At 51.6% G+C, this 18,348-nt stretch overlaps 1 protein-coding gene across 4 annotated transcripts in view; it reads left to right on the plus strand.

Moving 5' to 3' along the window:
• Positions 1-489: 489 nt before the first annotated feature.
• MSI1 (musashi RNA binding protein 1) overlaps positions 490-18,348 on the plus strand; it is a 29,997-nt gene continuing 12,138 nt past the window's right edge. For all 4 annotated transcript variants that reach the window (XM_021549822.3, XM_021549823.3, XM_085592644.1 and 1 more), the window contains exons 1-7: positions 490-567; positions 828-868; positions 994-1,075; positions 1,189-1,273; positions 5,996-6,037; positions 7,662-7,754; positions 17,773-17,821. In XM_021549822.3, coding sequence (XP_021405497.1) covers positions 509-567; positions 828-868; positions 994-1,075; positions 1,189-1,273; positions 5,996-6,037; positions 7,662-7,754; positions 17,773-17,821 — 451 coding nt within the window. In that variant the 5' untranslated portion in view covers positions 490-508. The remainder of the gene's footprint in view (positions 568-827; positions 869-993; positions 1,076-1,188; positions 1,274-5,995; positions 6,038-7,661; positions 7,755-17,772; positions 17,822-18,348) is intronic.

Here is an 18,348-nt window from a genome sequence, read left to right on the forward strand (position 1 = left end):
CGGGGTGAGCAGGGCAGTCCTAGTCCCGACCTGGAAGCGCCCTCGGCGGCGGCGAAACACCGAGAGGAACAGGGCCGGGGTCTCCGGGGTCCGCCGCAGCGAGCCCGAGCGCACCGGGCCTGGCTCCGTCACCCTTTGTCCACCGCCCCGGGGCAGGTGCGGGCAGCGAGGCCAGGCCACTGGGATAAAGCGGCTGCGAGCTCCGGGGCTGCTCCTGCCGCCGCCGAGCCCGGGGTCGGGCGCTCTCCCCCAGCGCGGTGCGGGCGCGGCTCCCGGCACTCGGCCCCGGTGCCGCCGGCGGGTTTTATGCGCAGGGCGGCCGGCGGGCCGGCGGGGGTGGGAGGAGCCGGGCAGGTTGTGCCCGCCGGGCCCTCCTCCCTCGCTCCCTCCCCGCCCGGCGGAGAGGGGTCGGGGGAGGGGGCAGCATGGCCTGTCCGTCCGGCCCCTTTTCCAGCGCTCATCTGCCCCGGGAGTGCGGCGCCGCTCCTCGCAGGGAGAAGAGGTCCGAATGGAGACAGACGGCAGCCAGCCCGGCCTCGCCTCCCCGGACTCCCCGCACGACCCCTGGTACCTCCGCGGCGGCCGCCCCCGGCCGCCCCCACCGCCCCCCCCGGTCCGGCCGCGGCCGCCCCCTCCCCCGGCCCCGGCCGCCCGGCCCGGGCAGGCGCGGCGGCGGCGGAGGCAGCAGCGGCGGCGGTGCCGCTGCCAACATGGCCGATCCGCGCCCTCCCCTCCCCGCGCGGCCCCGCCGCCGCTGCCGCCACCCCCGCGGGGTGCCGCGGCCCCCCGGCGCGGCCCCGCTCACGGCTCTCCCCTTCCTCCCGCAGCAAAATGTTCATCGGGGGACTGAGCTGGCAGACCACGCAAGGTGAGCGCCGCGGGGCCCCGCACCTGCCGCCGGGGCCGGGGGTGGCGGAGCTGGGGCTGAGCCCGGGGGGGGTGCGATGAGGCCGGGACGGGACGGGGCACCCACAGTGGATGCTGTGCTTGCAGAGGGCTTGCGGGAGTACTTCAGCCAGTTCGGCGAGGTGAAGGAGTGCCTGGTGATGCGGGACCCGCTGACAAAGAGATCCAGGTGAGAGGCCGGGCCCGCGCCTCCCTTCGCCCCCGCCGCGGCCCGACCGCCACTTTAACCAACTTTCTCTCTTCTCTCCGCACCCCCTCTTCTGCCCGGGCTGCGGGGCTCAGGGGCTTCGGGTTCGTCACGTTCATGGACCAGGCTGGCGTCGACAAGGTCCTGGCCCAATCCAGACATGAACTGGACTCCAAGACGGTGAGATGACTTCTCTCATCTCAGGGGTGCTTTTACCGGCGGAACGGCTGTGCTCGGAGCAGCCGTCGATTGTAGTGTTTGATTTCCAGTTAGAGGTTGTAAACTATTGATTCCTGATACGGATCGATCGTTCCCTTCTCTGTCCCACTTGCCGGTGGGTACGCTAGCTGCCGCCCAAGCACAGGGCTCACCGTGTGCCGATTCCTGGTGCGGGTCTGTGGATCCTGGTGATGGTTTTCTTCTTGCTCGCTGGTTGTAAGGCCCGTCCGGGCAGTGACTGTAGCCTTCTCGAAGCTGGGACACCTGAACATGCTTGGGATGAGGATTTGCCCCAGGAAATAAAAGACGTGGTTACATTCGGAGAGAGGGAAGCCACCCTTTCATCCTGTATTGCTGCTGAGCACTGATCCCTCCTCAGGGGTGCCGTTCCTCAGCGCCCAGGCCCTGCTTCCCTGGCAGTGGTGGCCTGTGCATGCCCCCTTCCTGGCAGAGAGCCCTCATTCTGTGCACCTCAGAGACTCCCTTGTGGCTTCCCCAGGTGAAGTTTTTGCAATGGTCATTGAGGTTCAGAACTTTATTGTCTCTAACTGTGACCAGTGTCTCCCCATGTGGGCTACCACCAGCTTCTTGGAGCAGCTGTGGCTCCAGCCCTCACTCTGTAGGTTTGGGTGATGAGGAGCCCTAGCTGGGCCAGCAGAAAGATTTCGTGGCTCACTGGACTAGTAGTGTAAGGTGGTGGGTCCTGCCTTGTGAATCTGTGGTGCTCAGATGTGCAGACTGTTTTGAGGGGTGGGGGTGAGATGTCTGAGTGGGAGGTCCCTTCTCTTTAGTTTCAGTGTCTTGCCTTCCCCTGAATTCCTTTTCCTTATTGCTGCCCTGGGGTGAAGGTGAGGGTAGGGATGGGGGAGTGGCGGGGGCTGCAAGGGGATGGCATGGTGAGGGGGCATGTTCTGGCTCCAGGCAAGGGCTGCTGAGGAGTCCAAATGCAGAGTTTTATTTCTTGCAGTGCATGGCCCCGGCGTCCTAGTCTTTATCTTGGCAGAAGGAGAGGGCGGGAGAGCGAGACCCTCTTTCTTAGGGTTTACGGCATGAGTTGCAGCAAGATTTATGTCTGTTCCTGTTTAACTGCCTGGATCGCTCCCTTTGATGTGCACAGGTCCTTCCTCCCCATGGGAGCTCCTGGTTAAACCCACCCCAGCCTTCCTGGCTGAGGCTTGGTCCCCAGGACTCCCAGCCCTCCTGCTTCCAGGAGTGATGTAAAGTGAATTTTGCTCTGAGTGGGGTGTTTACAGTAATGTCTTTTAAGGAGGGCCTAGGGTTTTCTTTTTCTCTCTTTTTTTTTTTTTTTTTTTTACTAGCCTGTGTAAACACAGTGTCTGATCAGCTAGTCCTGTCATGAGCCTGTGGGCTGGTATAGACCCCTCTTGAAAAGGCAAGTGATGGATGTTGGCTGTAGCATTAATCCTGAAGTGTTTCAGGGCTGGGAGAGAGCTGAAATCCACGTTGTCCATTCTTCTCCCCAGGCTGCCGCTGCCGGCTGTGCGAAGGGCTCTGCAGCCCACGGTGCAGCCCACAGGGGCAGGGAGGGCCGGTGGCCGCTGCAGAACAGAAGAGCCTCATGGCATAGGGCGTGTGGGGACCAGCCAGCCATTGAAATTCCCTGCTGCATCTGCTCTGCTCACCCCGTCGGCACGGCACAGAGAACGGGGACAGTTTCACCAGGGCCTTCTTTGTTAGGAACTTTGATCCTCTTCCCCCTTCATTCTTAGTTTTTGTTTAGTGCAGTTTTCAGCTGAGTCAGATGTTTTGGGGTGTTTTGCCTCGTGAGAGCTTGATCTTATGGGAGCACATGGAACCTCCGTATGCCTTTTCCCTGCTGAGGTGAAAGGTTTTGCTCTGAGTCATGGGTTAAATGACAGAAACTCATCTAAATCCTAATTTAGAGTTTTATGAAAGTTTGCAAGAAGAGGCCTGGTGCCCTGTAAGGACAGCCTTCTCATGGGGCTTGGTGTCTCCTGGCAAACAGCATTTGATAGACAGTGTCTGCTCAACTTGTTGCTTCATTGTCTTCTGAATCTTCTTACCCTAATGAAGGCAGTTGGCCCAATTCTTTGGGGCAGCCGTGTTCTTTTCAGACTCCTCTTTCTTTGTAAGCTAGATAGCAGACTACAGAGTTATTTTTGAAAGTACTTGATATGAGAATTGGCTTTACAGTCTCAAGGTAAAAGATTTGCGTGGCTTTGTAAAGCTGCAGCTGGCCGCTGCCTTGAGCTGCTTCTTTACACGCTCTGGGAAGAGCACTTGGCAGTGCTGGGTCATCCCGTCGTTTCTTTGTTGCCTTGTTGAGTTTTTGCTGGGTTTGTCTTTTGTGGTGGAGGGAGTGATCTGCAGCTCCCCTGCAGTGCAGACCAGCAGGGCGGAGGTAGTGACAGAGGTAAAATGAAAGAACAAACCCGGACCTGACATCTCGCAGGTCCTTCCCAGCCTTCCCTGTGCTTTGGGACACTGATAGCAGCTAGGCCAACACAGGAGTTACAAGATCTGAGCTATGAAATGGGGCCGTAGGTGGCCTGAAGAGCATTACTGAGGACCTGGCTGGTTTGTTGGTAGACCTGCGGCTTCCGTGGGATTCCTCATCAAAGTCTTGTGGGGTGAACTGGAAGCAGTTTGAGCTCAGGTGACTTCCATTCACTGCAGCCTGATCTGGGGTTTTGTTTTTTGGATACAATCTGAGCAGTTCTGAATGCTCTTAGCAGATTTCTATCTGGGTTTGTAAAAAGGATCCATTACGTCAGTGGGTGACACTGAAACACAACTCCTCCAGGGCTATTTGTTTTAACACCAGAAATGAGGGAATAAGGTACGGGTGCCTTTGCTTTAATTAGGAAAGACTCCAGCAGCCAAGGAGCAGTCCAGTTTGAGTAACTTGAGTCCGGCACCGAACTCGCTCCCCTCTGCGTGTTCCCAGGGCTGTGCCTACAATCAGTGACCCCAGCCTCCCTCTACCTGCAACAATAGCTGGTTGTGCAGAAGAATTTGTGAAATGACTGCCTGCTCTCTCCAGCCAGGAGGACACGTTATCTCTGCCCAGTTGATCACACTCAGGGTAATGAGAAAATGAGGCTGAGCTTAGCATTGCTGAGTATGAAAGCATCTTATTGGCAGGAGCTGAATGACACTGGCTGAGAAGTAAAAGACAGTAGATTATTGTTTTTGCTTATTATCTGCCATCAAGCTCCTGGTCTCCTGCCGTCCCCTGTCCTCAGAATTCGCTGTGGGTGTCTGCACTAGCCAGGAAGCAGTGGGGAGGGGGGGTGTGCCTGGGGAGGGAAGGGCCTGGATGGTTCCGATGCCCCAGGGAGGCACTGGAGGGTATGCTAATCTGCATGGAGCTTGGGGAGTGAGGTTTATTTTTGAATTTATTTGTGCTTTTCAGTTTTGCCTGTGTTTACCTACGTGCTGAGTTTATTTATGTAGTAAGCTGTGAGTCAGGATGGAGGTGGGGAAGGCAGGGAGAGGAGCTGGTGGAAGGGCGCAGGGGGGCCAAGCTCCAGGGCTGTAAGACAAGTAAAAGGATGCAGGACGGGAGGGCAGCCAGGCTGGAAAGCTGAACAAAGCAGTGAGAGGAGCTGGAGAAACACAGCTTCCTTTTGGGTTGTTGGAGCTGCTGGGCTGATGGGACAATGCTCCAGGCTGCCCTCCCAGCTGCAGCCAGTCCAAGTGTGGGGATGAGCCAAACCTGCCTTTACCACAGGTCTTTGTAAGCTGATTTGTAGGTCTGGATCATCCCTGATGTGATGTAACTTTACAGGAGTTGCTGTAAAAATAGGCCTGTAAAGGAAGAAGTGGTGGCTGAGGAGGAGAGAAGGCTTTGTGGGTGTTTGGCTTGCAGCTGCATTAGTGTTGTCCCAGCTTTTGTGGTGGTGGTGCTGGTGGTGGTGTGAGGCCAATGCAGGCACGCGCTCATCCGTGCTGAGCCCGGCAGAACACGCGGCACCTGGATGGCGGCGCGGGCCCGGCTGCTCCGGCCAGCAGCAGGTTTATAGGGAAGCTGAACAGGCACAATGGAGGCTCAGCCCGCGGAGGGAGGGAGGGAGGGAGGCATCACGGCTTTGTGTGCAGCGCGGCCTGGGGAGAGGGGCAGCACGATCCCTGCGGCCACAGCCTCCGCAGCCGGCAGGCCTGGGCTCCTCGGGTTAATTTGTGCCATCCTGTCTGCTCTTTTATAGCTTCTTTTTGTCTGCTCTTCAATCTGTGTTTGAAGGGATGAAATGTTTGGGGGTTTGTGTGCTGCTTCTTTTTGGTCTTGTTACTATCCAGATGAACTCTGTACTTGTAGGAAGAGTGAAGGGTGAGAGCAAAAAAGGCAAAAGAAACCACTTTTAATATGAGGCTGGTGATGCGAGGCACCCAGGGGCCGGCCAGGCAGGAGGGTGCAGCCCAGCCTGTTAATCCCAGCATGTGATGGGCTCTCAGAGCATCTGCCCAGCGCTCAGCTGGAGATGGACCACTGCATGCTGGGACTTGTAGTCTCCTGGGTTACACCTTACCAAGAGGGAAAGATGTCTGCAGCCAGCTTCATTTTATGCACCTCAGGTAGATTCTTTGGGTTTTTAGTAAGGTGCCACATGGGCAGAGACAGCTGCACATATGGAGGAAACCCTATGTCTGTAAATAGGCAGGAAAAGTATGTTCACCTGTTTTTCCCCACATCTCTTTCAGATTGACCCGAAGGTAGCATTCCCTCGCCGAGCACAGCCCAAGGTAAGCACTGTGGGCAGCCCTTGTGTCACAAGGGGCAAAATTTGTGATGGTGAACCTTGTCCTTCTGTGCAAGATGGCCAGTGCATGCAACAGAGCTGCTCACTGGGGTTTGCTCAGGACACCTGGAGTGGACTGCTGGGAGTTTGCATGGCACTGGAGGAACCAGGAGGCCCCTTGGCTCAGAATGCACTAGATACAGTGGCTGATTAAATGCTGCCCAGGGTGAATTTAGTCCTTCCGAAATTGCAGAAAACAGTAAAAGTTCCAGGTCTTAGGAGATACGGAAGAGCTCCATGCTGTGATGTGACACAGGTGCAATAGTGTCATGTGTGTGTACCTGTGTGTGATAAATAGGTGTATGACAGGGAAGGGGAGAAGGATTTCACTTTGTGAAATGCCCTTGTGTGTTTCAGCACTGGAAAAGGCAAATGGTGTTGGATCTTATGTACAAGAGGCTCTGGCATTAAAATGCACAGTGGCAGGATCTTTTTCCAGGTGTGCAGCTAGAAACTTCTAGCTGAGGAACCAGCAGCACACTGGAGACTGCCTTTAGACTTTGGGACTTCCTTGGTTCTTGGATGTGAGTTTTAAAGTTTAGAGTCTGTATTCCAAATGCTGTTAGGGGTCAAAGAGCTGGGGAGGAGCTGTGTTGAGAAGCAGAGAGGAAAGAGGAGACTGGTGCTGGGAGGGAAGTAAGGGGTTCAGGCACTGAGAACAATTGGTGAGCAGGTATCCCAAGTAACTGGAGCCAGGAAGCACATGGTAGGAATTGGGTTAATTCCATTAAGCAGTTTGGTGACAGAAGGTGCTTTAGTGTTAGAACGGGCTGCTCTCCAAGCCAGGGAATTGCTGTGGATTAGCCCTATGCTCCTTGGGGTAATTAGGACCATGTGTTCCTCTGAGAGCAGGGGTGTAGCCAAGCAGCTAAGGGGAGGATGCAGCTGGAGAGCTGGTTCAAAGGATGTCGGTGTGCCTCAAGCCTGGCAGCCATGTCCCCTCTCAGGGTAGTTCATTTTCTTCCTTGTCCCAGCTGTATCAGTGACAAGTGGCAGAGGGATTTTGTCTTAACCTTCTTGCAGAGGCAAAGCGATTTAACTGGGTGTTGATTGGGCTCCATTTAAGTGACTGGAGAATGGTAGTGAAATGAGGCTTATTCCATTTCAGATTAGGAGGCTGTGCAATTTGTAGAGTGGGAGGGCAAAGCCTAAGGAACCTGCCTGTGATGGCAGGCTTCCTGCCACCCTGGGAGCAGGGCAGGTACCTCTGGCTGTGCCGAGTGGCAGGGCTGGGGAAGGGACAGCTGTGCCCCACACAGTTGGGATTATATCACAGTGCCAAGGGAGTGGTGGCATGTTGGTGAGGGAAGAGGCTGGTAATTGTTTGACAAGGAGGTGGTGGCTGGGTGCTGGCATGTGTGGTGGGCTCTGTGAAGACAAGAGCATAAATGTGGTGTGGGACAGATCTGCCAGCTGTGTTTGGCCAGAGGGCTTCAAGAAGTTGGAAGCGCAGCTGCAGCAAAGGGGAAAGTGCTTCCCGGCAGCAGAGGGGAGTTAGTGGCCTTTTGAGTCTCGTTCTCTGCTCACTCTGGGTTTATTTGGTGAATTCCTGTCCTTCCCTTTTCCAGATGGTGACCCGAACGAAGAAGATATTTGTGGGTGGTCTGTCTGTGAACACTACTGTGGAGGATGTGAAACAATATTTCGAGCAGTTCGGGAAGGTAAGTCTCCTGAGTGATGTTGGATCAAAGCTGTTTCTTCTGGGGTAAAAGGAGTTTTCTGAACTTTTGTGGGGGCGGGATTAGAAGCTTGAGTCTTTTGCAAGGGTTAAGTAGATTAAAGGTCACTTACAGATGCTGGCTGCCTGTAATGTCCTTGTAGGGGCTACAGCCAGTGACTCCTGCCCTGTGGTGATTTGAAACAGAGTTTATTCTTGTTCCCAGAGTTGCTGGGACCTCTGCTCTGGGAAGTTTTTCCCTATCCAGAAGCCTCTTCTGGCTCACAGATTTGCAGTCTATTCAAATGCTGGAGGAAGGTTTGTAGACACTCCTGAGTGGCTGCTTTATCAACCTCTGATTTTGGCCTGTTTCTAACTCAAAACCTTGTCATTTATTTTTCAATAATCCTTTATTAAAAATAAGTCTTTTGGTCCTGAAACTTCTGCTGAGTCTTGGCAAGTGGTGGTGTAAGTTTTGCATAGTTTAAGAAAGTTTGGCACTAAGGCTGTCTCTTGTGTTGGTCTGGCTCTTCTGTGGCTGGTGGTGGCTCAGGGAAGGGTGGGCTACTATGGCTGGAAGTTGCTTGTGTCATGGTCGGTGACAGCCAGGTGTGTGAATTGTGAGACTGAATCTGAGGATTGAAGGGAGCTCAGTTGTGACCTTTCAGCTGAGGAGGTTGTCAGCATCTCCAGGAGTGATATCAGCAGGATTAGACTGAAGGATCCCAAGATTTTTAATGGGATTAGGAACTGAAGGGGATCATCGTACCCAAGTGCCGAATGTGGTCACCTCTGTGGGCAGGACACTCTGACTGTTTCACTGTTGTTCAGTGGAGTTGTGCATAGGTTTGCTCTGTGGGGCAGGAAGTGTTGCATTCTGCACCTCTTGCAACCTTCCTGCCCAGTTAGGAGGGAAGAACATGGTTTGGTGGGTGGTGACCTAGCCAGAACATTGCTGATAGAATCATGGACATGGAGGGAAGTACCATGGAAGCTGCAGTGTGGGGATGAAGGCTTGGTATTAACTTTGTTTTGAAATTTCTGGCAAAAGGGTGATATCATGTTAAGGCTAATTAGTGAAAGGAAAGGGAGTTTTGTAACCAGATTTACCATATTACTGAAACTTTGGGGCAAAAAGTTTGGGACAAGTATCTGCTCAGAACTTTTGTTCAGCTTCTGAAGCTTCTGCATGTCCTGGTGTGCAAAGTGGGACTCTGTTCACTCCTAAGAGAAAGTGGTCGGATAGCCTCGTGTTTGCCAGTTGGTAGCTCTGTGTGGCTTCATTTTCTGTAAGAAATAGGCAAACTCTGTTATGTCTCCAAGAGCTTTTACATGGTATCCTCAAGGGTGCCACCAGTAAAGGTGATGGTGTTCAAGTGTCTGTGCAGTTGAAGGCTGTTTGACTTGCAAGTTCTCCTATGCTGCTGATGGATGTGTTTGATAGGAAAACAAATTGTCTTTGGCATAATCCCCTTTTAACCTTGACTGTATCCCTGCTAATTCAAAGAAGCATGTCACAGGGCACTCAGTTTACAGGCAGTTACAGTTGCTCTAGTCTGAGCAGTCCTTTCCAGCTCTTTTGGGGTGCTGTTTTGTTTCTCTTGTTTAATGGTTGTGTGCTGAGAGGTGTCCTGATGTCAGGTGATTGGCAAGGACTGGTTGTGTGAGACTGTTTTCTGGAGCAGGCAGGAGGGAGAATTCTGCACAGCTTGCTGCAATTCATTTCTGAAGAACCAGTGTCCTGGACAACATCCAGTGCTTCAAGTCAGTGAGGCTGGAGTGGTTGTCCCCGTGGCTCTGGGGAGTTTCCATGGGGAGATGTTAGGCCTGGTCAGATTGACTTGCCATTTTCAAGGCAATTTTCTGACTCAGCTGTTCACTTCAGATGAGAGGCTCTTCAGAGCTCTTGTGTAAAGCATCGTTCCTGGCCTGTAACCATCTTCCAGACTAAGCCTCAAATAATTCACCCACCATCAGGAGAACTGTTTCCTGAGAGAGTCTCTACAGTAGATAGCTTGGTATGGCTGATGGGTGGGATCAGTGGGAAAGTTCATTTCAGAGGAAAGCCTTGTGGCCTTCACCTCTGGAGTTCTGAGCTCTGAATGTGCGTTGTAGGGTTTGTAGGGCTAAGCCTGTTGCCTTCAGTTTCAGCTGTGACTCATGGAAAACATGATTTTGATGCATACTCTCTTTTGGTGGTTCTTTATGATGTGCTGGGGCCTCCCAGGTTTCAGAGGTCTCTTTGTGGGTGTCCCACACACCACGAGTGGTCTTCATCTCTTTGATTTATGGCATCTTTAAGTGAGAGGTGCTGAAGCTCCAGTCATGGTCTCCTCTTTTCAAAAAATGTTTTTTCATTAAGACTTTACAAGTCATTTGGGTCCAGTACTGCTTCTGGAATTTTATCAGGACTGTGTGAAAAGGAACTTTAAGGATGCTCTTTGAAAGTATTTCTTTAGAGGACTCACCGTCTGAGGAAGGAGCTTTGTAACTATTCCCTTCTATTTGAAGTGGCCCCATAGTTACCTAGGACATGGCAGGACACAAATTGCTCCTCTTTCCTCCTGCCTGTCCAGGGAATGCATGGGAGCACTTAGGACCTAGAGAGGAGTGAGCCAGAGAGCACCAAGTCATCCAGTCTTGACTGCTCAGATTGCCAGGGGTGATTTTTAGTCAGTTGTTGAGAATCCAGTGACAAGCTCGGTTTGGATGTTGGCTTTAGGGGGAGATCATGCTCTGCTTCTCAGGACAGGGGAGTCCAGGCTGCTGGATGGCTTTTGCATGAGGGTTTGTATGTCACCCTCGGGCCACAAGCCTGAGTGTGTCTCAGATTTGCCACCACTTAAGGTCTTTAAATTAGGATAGATGCTTTTGAAAAATACAATTTAGCCCAGACAGAAAGCATGTACATGCTGGAGGAATTACAAGAGGAAGTGCTATGGCCTGCAGAACAGATGAGGTCAAATTAGATTATCATAATGTTCTCTCCAGTTCAAATCCGTGAACTGCAGCTCACAAGTCTACCAAGGTGGTTTGTGTTGGTGCATCTCGGGTCAGAAGCAGCACACCTCCTACATCCATTAGCAGGAAAAAAATGGAAGTTTAGTTGGGCTGCAAAGGAAATGGTTTTCTATTTCATTAGACAAAAGTCCCAAATGTGATTTTTCCATTTTGGTATTTCTGCTTATTCTTGTACTTTTGTTTTGTTTTGTTTTCTTTCCTTGCTGTGTCCAAAACTTTCTCTCACCTTTGTAAAATGGAAGTGGCCAAAAAAAGGTGAAAATATGTGAAAAGGAAATCCATGAGTATTACTTAGTGGTAAAGCTAGAGAGGGAGAGTCTGGCACCCCATTTCTTCATATCAAAATACTTGGTTTTAACAAGCACAAAAGGTGAAGCTTCAAAGAGGATCCCAAATACAGTGTGAGTGTCTCTGCTTCAAAGAGGAATCGATTTGGGTTTTTTTTCTTTCCAAAACTCTGACTAAAATATATGGGCTGCTGTTTTTCTGAGAAAGAAGATACAAAGGATTTCTTTTTTTTTTTTTTTTAGTACAGAGAGAGAAAGACTGAAAAGTGATCTCAAGCTGGCTGTGGTTTGTCAGGTGCAGCTGTGAGGGCTTTGAGCATAGCGGGATCTCTAGGAAACACCTCTCTGGTTCCAAAACTTGAATCTCTCTGAGATCCAAGCTCAGGCCATGCACATGCTTTCTAAAGGAGATCATTTTTTCAACTGTAGGACAGAAGTCCTGGAAAGACTTTCATTCACAGTATGTGTAGCCAAGTAGTTTGACTTAAGTTGGATGGTGTTGAAGATCTTTAGACAGCACAAGGAATTATTTCAACAGCTTCTCTAGATTCAGGCTACCACCCTCACTGAAACCTGCAGCAGAAAGAGAGGAGGAAGGTGTCTTGCATCTACCACCTCAGGCACAGCTAGTCCTCTGTCTAGTTCAACATGTATGAGAATGCCAGAGGAGCTCAAGTTGCAGCTTCCTCCTTTGCTACTTCGACCTGTGGGAACATGTTGTTCTGTATTATTTTGGGGAGGAAAAGGGGTTGTCCATCAGAGTAATTTCTGTGGACTTTGGGTCTCCAATCTTGTAAGCAAGGTTATTTGTTTCAAATCAGAACTGGAAAAACTCAGATCATCTTTCTAATGCAAGAGTTGGTCTGATGAAGTTTTGTGGTAGAGAAAGTAATATAAATTGAAAGATAGGAGGAGGCTTAGAACAAATAAAGTCATTTTATCATGGAGCATATGTAAACTGTGAAATCTTTGCCACAGGATGTTGTTGCTAAAATTTACATAGGCTCCAAAATGATTGGTCAAATTCATGGAAGGTCTTTTAACTTACACAGACATCCCTTTGAAATAAGAAAATCTTTAAATCACAAATAGCTTGGATGGGGATGTAGTGTTCTGGGCTCTATTGTAATATGCTTTCCTTATTTTTATGTTCTTCCAAAGTTGTCTGTTGGTTGGTATCTTGGGAAGTTTTGGGCAAGGCAGAGCTCTGCTCTAACTTGATGCAGCTGGTCTTTTGTTTGTCATCAGGAGAGAAGCTGATCTTAACAGAAACTGGAAGTGCAGAGGTCCTAGAAGAAATGGGGGCCTGCACCCAAATCAGGTTTCTGAACTCATGGTTTTGTTGTGTGCTTTTACATTTGGTGAAGCAGCAGTGCAGGAAATACATTCACAGTGACGTCTTTGCATGACTCACTAATCAGTTGCAGCACCAAGGGTGCTTGGAAAGTGCTTAAAACCAGTCTGCATTTCTTGCTGGGCCTGAGGTAATTGTGTGTGGATGAGTCGGTCATAAAAGCTAAGCCTCTCTGTGAAGCAGCTCTTGCCCAGAGAGATCTCCTCTCTAAAAATACCCTGGAAGCAAACAAGAAAAAAGATCTGGGGTCTGAGGAGGGTTCTGACCTTTAGGCTGCCATCTAATACTCCATCCAAATTCTGGACCTGAGAGGTCGTGAGGTCTCACTGGGGTGATGGCTGTTAGTGTTGTGATAAGGGGAAAATCACAGTATCTGAGGTGCTGGATAAGATGAGGGTTTGTAGGTCTGTCACAAATGCCTATTCATGTACTCCTGACAGAAGAATGGGGTGGTTGACTTAGGTGTTTGAAATGAGTTTTCCCTGCTGACTAATGAGAGAACCTTCAGATACTGATGGCAAATGTCTTTAAAGGAAGACTTGTTTCTGTGCTTACAGTGGCCACGATTTTCCTCACTTTGGATTGGGAGAATGTTAATTAATTAATCCTTAATCTGCCGCTCTCTGGAAATTTCAGGGATCAAAGCTGCATGTCAACCTGCTGTGGATTTCCAAACTGGATTTTGGATTTTCTTCCACAGATCAGAGGGCAATTTATGTAAATTCTCACACATAACATGGTTGCCATGAACAGATGGGGAGGGGAGGAGAAGGGGAATCTGATCACCTCTCTTGTGGCAGTAGGCAGTTTGGCCTGTGGTAACAATGCCTCTGGAACAAAGGGTTCTCTGTGTTCCGCATCTGGTAGGCACATAGCCAAAACCACTCTAGCAGTAATGGTCATTCAGGTCTTCTGGGGTTCATCTGATATTTGCCAGGTGCCTGTGTGAGAGCGGGCAAGGACACCTGGACAGGCTGTTCTGCTCTCCTGTGGCATGGAGCAGGCTCTGGCCCCTTGACCAAGTCTCATTCCCAGAGTTCTGAGAGTGGGGTAAGAAGGGTCTTAATGGCACAGCACACCTGTTCCCTGGAGCCAGGCTCTCTGTCCATGCATCCTCCTCCCTGGAATTGGCCTGTCCTGTTTGTGCAGCTGGGAGAACCTCACAGGGCTGTTAATGCTGTCTCTTGACAGGATGGCAGAGTGGTTTCTAGATAGTTTGGTTTCTGTTTTCCTTAAGGAAGCTGTCTCAACAATTACTATTTTTCTGCCTAACTTTACTACAAGTTTCTACTACAAGTTTACTACTGCGATTCCTTCTAGGACCAGCTCAGACATTTTTTATTTGCAGTTCAGGTGGAAGATGTCAATCTACACAAACCCTTTGCTTGAATATTTACAGTGTTCAAAATCTACGTTTGTGAAAGTAGATTTCCTATCAAACTGGTATTGGAAATTATTATTTTATTAAATCTGCATGAGGATGTCATTGGCTTCCCCATAGCAGATAACCAAGAATGAAACATTGAAAGATTGAAAGTAATTAGAGTGGAATTAAACTTCTGAAAACCCCCAGGTATTTTGGCCAAGGCTGGATGGATCATTTGCGATTATGGCACCTTTAAGTGAGAGGTGCTGAAGCTTCAGTCATGGTGTCCTCATCTCGGAAAATGCTTTTTCAGACAGATTTTTTCTGAGTAATTCAGATCTAGTACTACTTCTGGAATTGCATTGGGACTGTGTGAAACAGAACTATTGAGGATGCTCTTTTAAAGCATTTCTTTAGAGGACTTGCCCTCTGAGGAAAGGGCTGTCTCGGAGTGAACTCTGTTCATGAACACTTTTTCCAAGCGGCCTCACAGTTTTTTAGCACCTGGCAGGACAAAAATTGCTCCTTTTTCGTCCTGCCTGTCCAGGAAAGGCATGGGAGCACTTAGGACCTAGAGAGAAGCTAGCTGCTTACTCAAGCTCAAGGTACCAGGTTCCCAGGGGTGATTTTTAGTCAATTGTTGAGAATCCAGTGGCAAGCTCAGTTTAGATATTGGTTTTAGGGGAAGGTCATGCCCTGCTTCTCAGGACAAGGGAGTCCAGGCTGCTGGATGACTTTTGCATGAAGGTTTGTATGTCACCCTCAGGCCACAAGCCTGAGTGTGTCTCAGATTTACCACCACTTTAAATTAGGAGGGATGCTTTTGAAAAGTACATTTTAGCCCAGACAGAAGGCATGCAAAAAATCACTCCTCTTTTTTTCTCTTCTTATTTAGGGGAGGCATAGGAACACTTAGGCCCTAGAAAGCAGGGAGCACCAAGTCATCCTGTCTCGATTGCTCTAGCTCAAGGCACCAAGTTACTGGGGGTGATCATTTACAAGAGCACGTAGTGACAGGACAAGGGGAAACGGCTTCAAACTGAAGGAGGGAGAGAGAGCAGGTTTAGATTGGATCTTAGGATAGAGGTGTTCCCTGCGAGGCTGGCGAGGCCTCGGCACAGGCTGCCCGGAGAACCTGTGGCTGCCCCGTCTAGGGGCGGGTTCAAGGCCGGTTTGGACGGGGCTTGCAGGCGAGGGGTGTCCCTGCACGGAGCCGCGGGGCTGGGAGGAGGTGATGAATCCATCGGGAATGCGATTCGCCCGTGCTGGGGTGCCGGGCCCCCGGTGGGTGCCCTCCCGGAGCCCACGGCGGGCACCGAGCGCTGCGGGGCGGCTTTGTGCGCCGCTAATCCGGGCCCCAGCTGCCATGGCGGCCGCGTTGCCATCGCGACGGCCCCGCCGGCGGCCGCCTTTGTTGGGGCCCGCGCGGCCCGGCCGGGAAGGGCCCAAGGCGGGGAGGGGAGAGCGGGGTGGGGGGATTGCGGAGCTTCACCGCCACAATAGCTGCCCGCTTTGGGCTGCTGGTGGTTGTGCCGTCGGTGCAGGCAGAGCTTTGGTGGGTGCTGGAGGTGGTGCCTCAGTGTGAGGGTCTGCCAAGCTATCCATGGTACAAGACAGACGTATCCCCTGTAGCAAGGGTTAGGGGGGATCTGGGCCCTGCTTCACCTCACAGGTGTGTGCTGGGACCATCCAACTCAGCTCACAGGCTGCCTTGGAGGGAGACGTAAAGATGGCCATGTGTAGATTTTAATGGCAATAAAATATATCAGTTACAGCCATATACAGAGTTGAAGCCCTGGAGTTGTGTGCATATACATCTATATATATATACTTTTTTCCACTTATGTACTGTATAAGATTTAGTTTTTAGCAGGAAACAGCTTTCAAATAGAGCACATGTCTTACAATAAATACGTTCTTGCAAGGCAAATACATTTTGGGGTGCTCATAGCACAGCCATTGGAAAAAGCACAGAAGGAGGAAGGCTGCAGCTCTCCTCATAGCATACAGCGTGGTTTGGGATGAAATGGTCGCACATCTTCTTTCTCTGAGTGCTTGAGCGCTGTGGCAGTGCCCAGCCATTGCCTGGGATATTGCTGCACCAGGAGTTTGTGCAGAAGTGCAATGGGCTCTGCCACTTGCAGTTGCTCCTGCTTCGCAGGCTCTGCAGAGAGGAGGGCGGACTAAGTCAGCAGTGGGCCTGTGCTCATTGACACTAGTTTGTTTTTTTTCCTCATGCCCATCTCTCATTGTGATGAGTTTGTAGTCTCCAGCACTACCTCAGAGTGCCTTTTACACAGCTTTCTCCCAGTGTTTACTGGGGAGGAAAACAGCTATTTCTCCAGCCTTCTTGTGAACTGGATGGGGGAATGGATCTAGATTTTAAAATGAGGAAAATCAGACAACAAAACCTGTTGAAGTTTTTTTAAGCCATGTTGGGTTTCCCTCCAGCACATCATAGTTGTGCTGTACCATGAAGGGAAATGGTGCAGATGTGGGAGCAAGTGGTGACGGGGAATGACAGTGTGCGGAGCTGCCTTCAGCACCCATCTCCCTGTGTGTCCTGGGAAGCTGCTGAGGAGTTGCTTCGGGTCTGTGTCAAGGCTTATGTCCCCTGTGGCTCCAGGCTGGATGCTTGGCATGTTTCTCAGGTGTTTGTTTACTTGGCTGAAGGAGGATGAGCCAGGAAGTGTGTGAGATGAGAAGGAGCCAGGTTGTCTGTTGTCACCTGGAGTGGATGTGTTAGACAAGGCCAAGGGCATCAGATATGATCTCTGTCTGCTTATGATGGTCCTGGAAATGTCTGTAAGGGCTCCTTCCATCCACCTGGCCCTGAGGTGGAGCTGGGTGTCCTGGGGGCCTGGAGAGTAGGAGCCTCTGCCCTTTCTGACTAGGGTTGTGGGGTCTCCATGGGCAAAGCCCGTGGCTGCCTGTGCCAGGGCATGGGCAGCACTCTGCCCTCTCCAGTGACTGTTCAGGAGGAGGCAGCAATGCAGATTCTTCCCTGGGCAAGGGAGTAATCCTGTAGAGCTGGGGGGCGTGCAGGGCTTGCTGCTCAGGGAGCGGCTGTCTCACATGGAGAAGGAGGAGGGCCAGGGCAGCTGCTGGCCGGAGACTGCTGCCACCTCCCCTGAGCACTTGCACGTCCAGTTTCATAATCGGATTAAGGCAGTGGTATTAGAGGAGGGATGGGTCAGTGGGACAGGTTTACACTGGGGCTTACACGGAGAGGATTGAAGTGTATTTTTTAACCCTGCTCGGGCTGACCTGCGGAGTGGATGCGGCTCCGCAAGGCAACACCCGCGGGAAGATGGGGAGAAAAGTGGCACCAGGCGGTGATGTGCCGGGGAGGAGAGCAGCCCCAGGCCGGCTGGGGGATGGGATCCGGCCGCCCCTCCCCCCCGGGAAGGCAGCCCTGCTCAGGCCTTGCAGTAAATTTGCTCTAATTACAGCCTCCAGCAGTGGGAAACCTCACTTAGAGGAAAGGCTCCTCATGGGGTGGGGGTGGGGGCGCTTCCCAGCTTTCCCAGGCAGGCTCTGTTGTCTGAGGCCTCCGCCGCTTCCCCCACCGCTGGGAGGCCCCTTATTCCTCTCCCCTCTCCAGCTTTGCTTCTCTGCCCCCCTTTGATTCTCCTCTCCTTTGAGGCCAGGATTTGGGAACAATGCCCTCCCTGCTCCTTGGCCCCTGGCTGGAGCTGCAGGCAAACAATCGGGGTCACTTGCTGCCAGGGGCTGGGCCGAGGGGGCTCAGCCCAGCAACACCTGCCCCGGGCTGGTGGGAGAACCAGGACCATGCTGGTTGTGGCTTGAGGAAGTGCCTGGTGAGAAAGCTTATGTGTACTGCATATGTGTGCACACCCTGTTTCCTTCTTGGGGACAAGTTGTCTCATCTTGATCCCCTCAGGTTTGGGAAGGCCAGGGAAGCTCTGAACAATTGTGTTGGAAGATGCTTGTTGCAGCAGTAATAATCTGACTGCAGCCATTCTCTTTGCAGGTGGATGATGCGATGCTGATGTTTGACAAGACAACTAACCGGCACCGAGGTGAGAACTGTCTTCTGGCCCTAGGAGAGGTTACTGCAGAGGATTTGTCTCCTGCCTTGCCTAGGGAGGGGTCGGTATCCCAGCAGAAGGGGATGCGGGTTGCAGCTGCTCTCTATCTTGCCTCCAGTCGCCCCATTCTTTTGCATCTGCATCTTTTACCAGTGGCCCTCGCAGCACAGAGAGCTTTTGTCCAGTGCGTTTCCTGTGCTGTAAACTCGTGGAGTTGCAGATATGTGAGAGGAGACGGCCCCCTCCTCTGCATGCTCACCTCCGTGGCTCCAGCCTGCAGTGTGTGTCTTACCTTGTCCCGAGTAATCTGAGCTCCGGGAAAGCTGACACGAGAGCCTGAAGAGTGCCTGCTTCTCGCCCCTTCCTCGGCCTGGAGCCCACTTGTGCTCCCAGGTCACCTTTTCTTACCCGAGTCCTGCTGGTGGAGTCTGGTTACAGGATGGGAGCAAGGCTCTACTATTTGTGCTACATGGACCCAGCCCATCCATGGGCATCCCTGCCTTCCTGGTCAGTCCTCA

This window comes from Lonchura striata, chromosome 15 (genome assembly GCF_050655825.1).
Source record: "Lonchura striata isolate lonStrDom1 chromosome 15, ASM5065582v1, whole genome shotgun sequence".
Classification (NCBI taxonomy): Eukaryota; Metazoa; Chordata; class Aves; order Passeriformes; family Estrildidae; genus Lonchura; species Lonchura striata.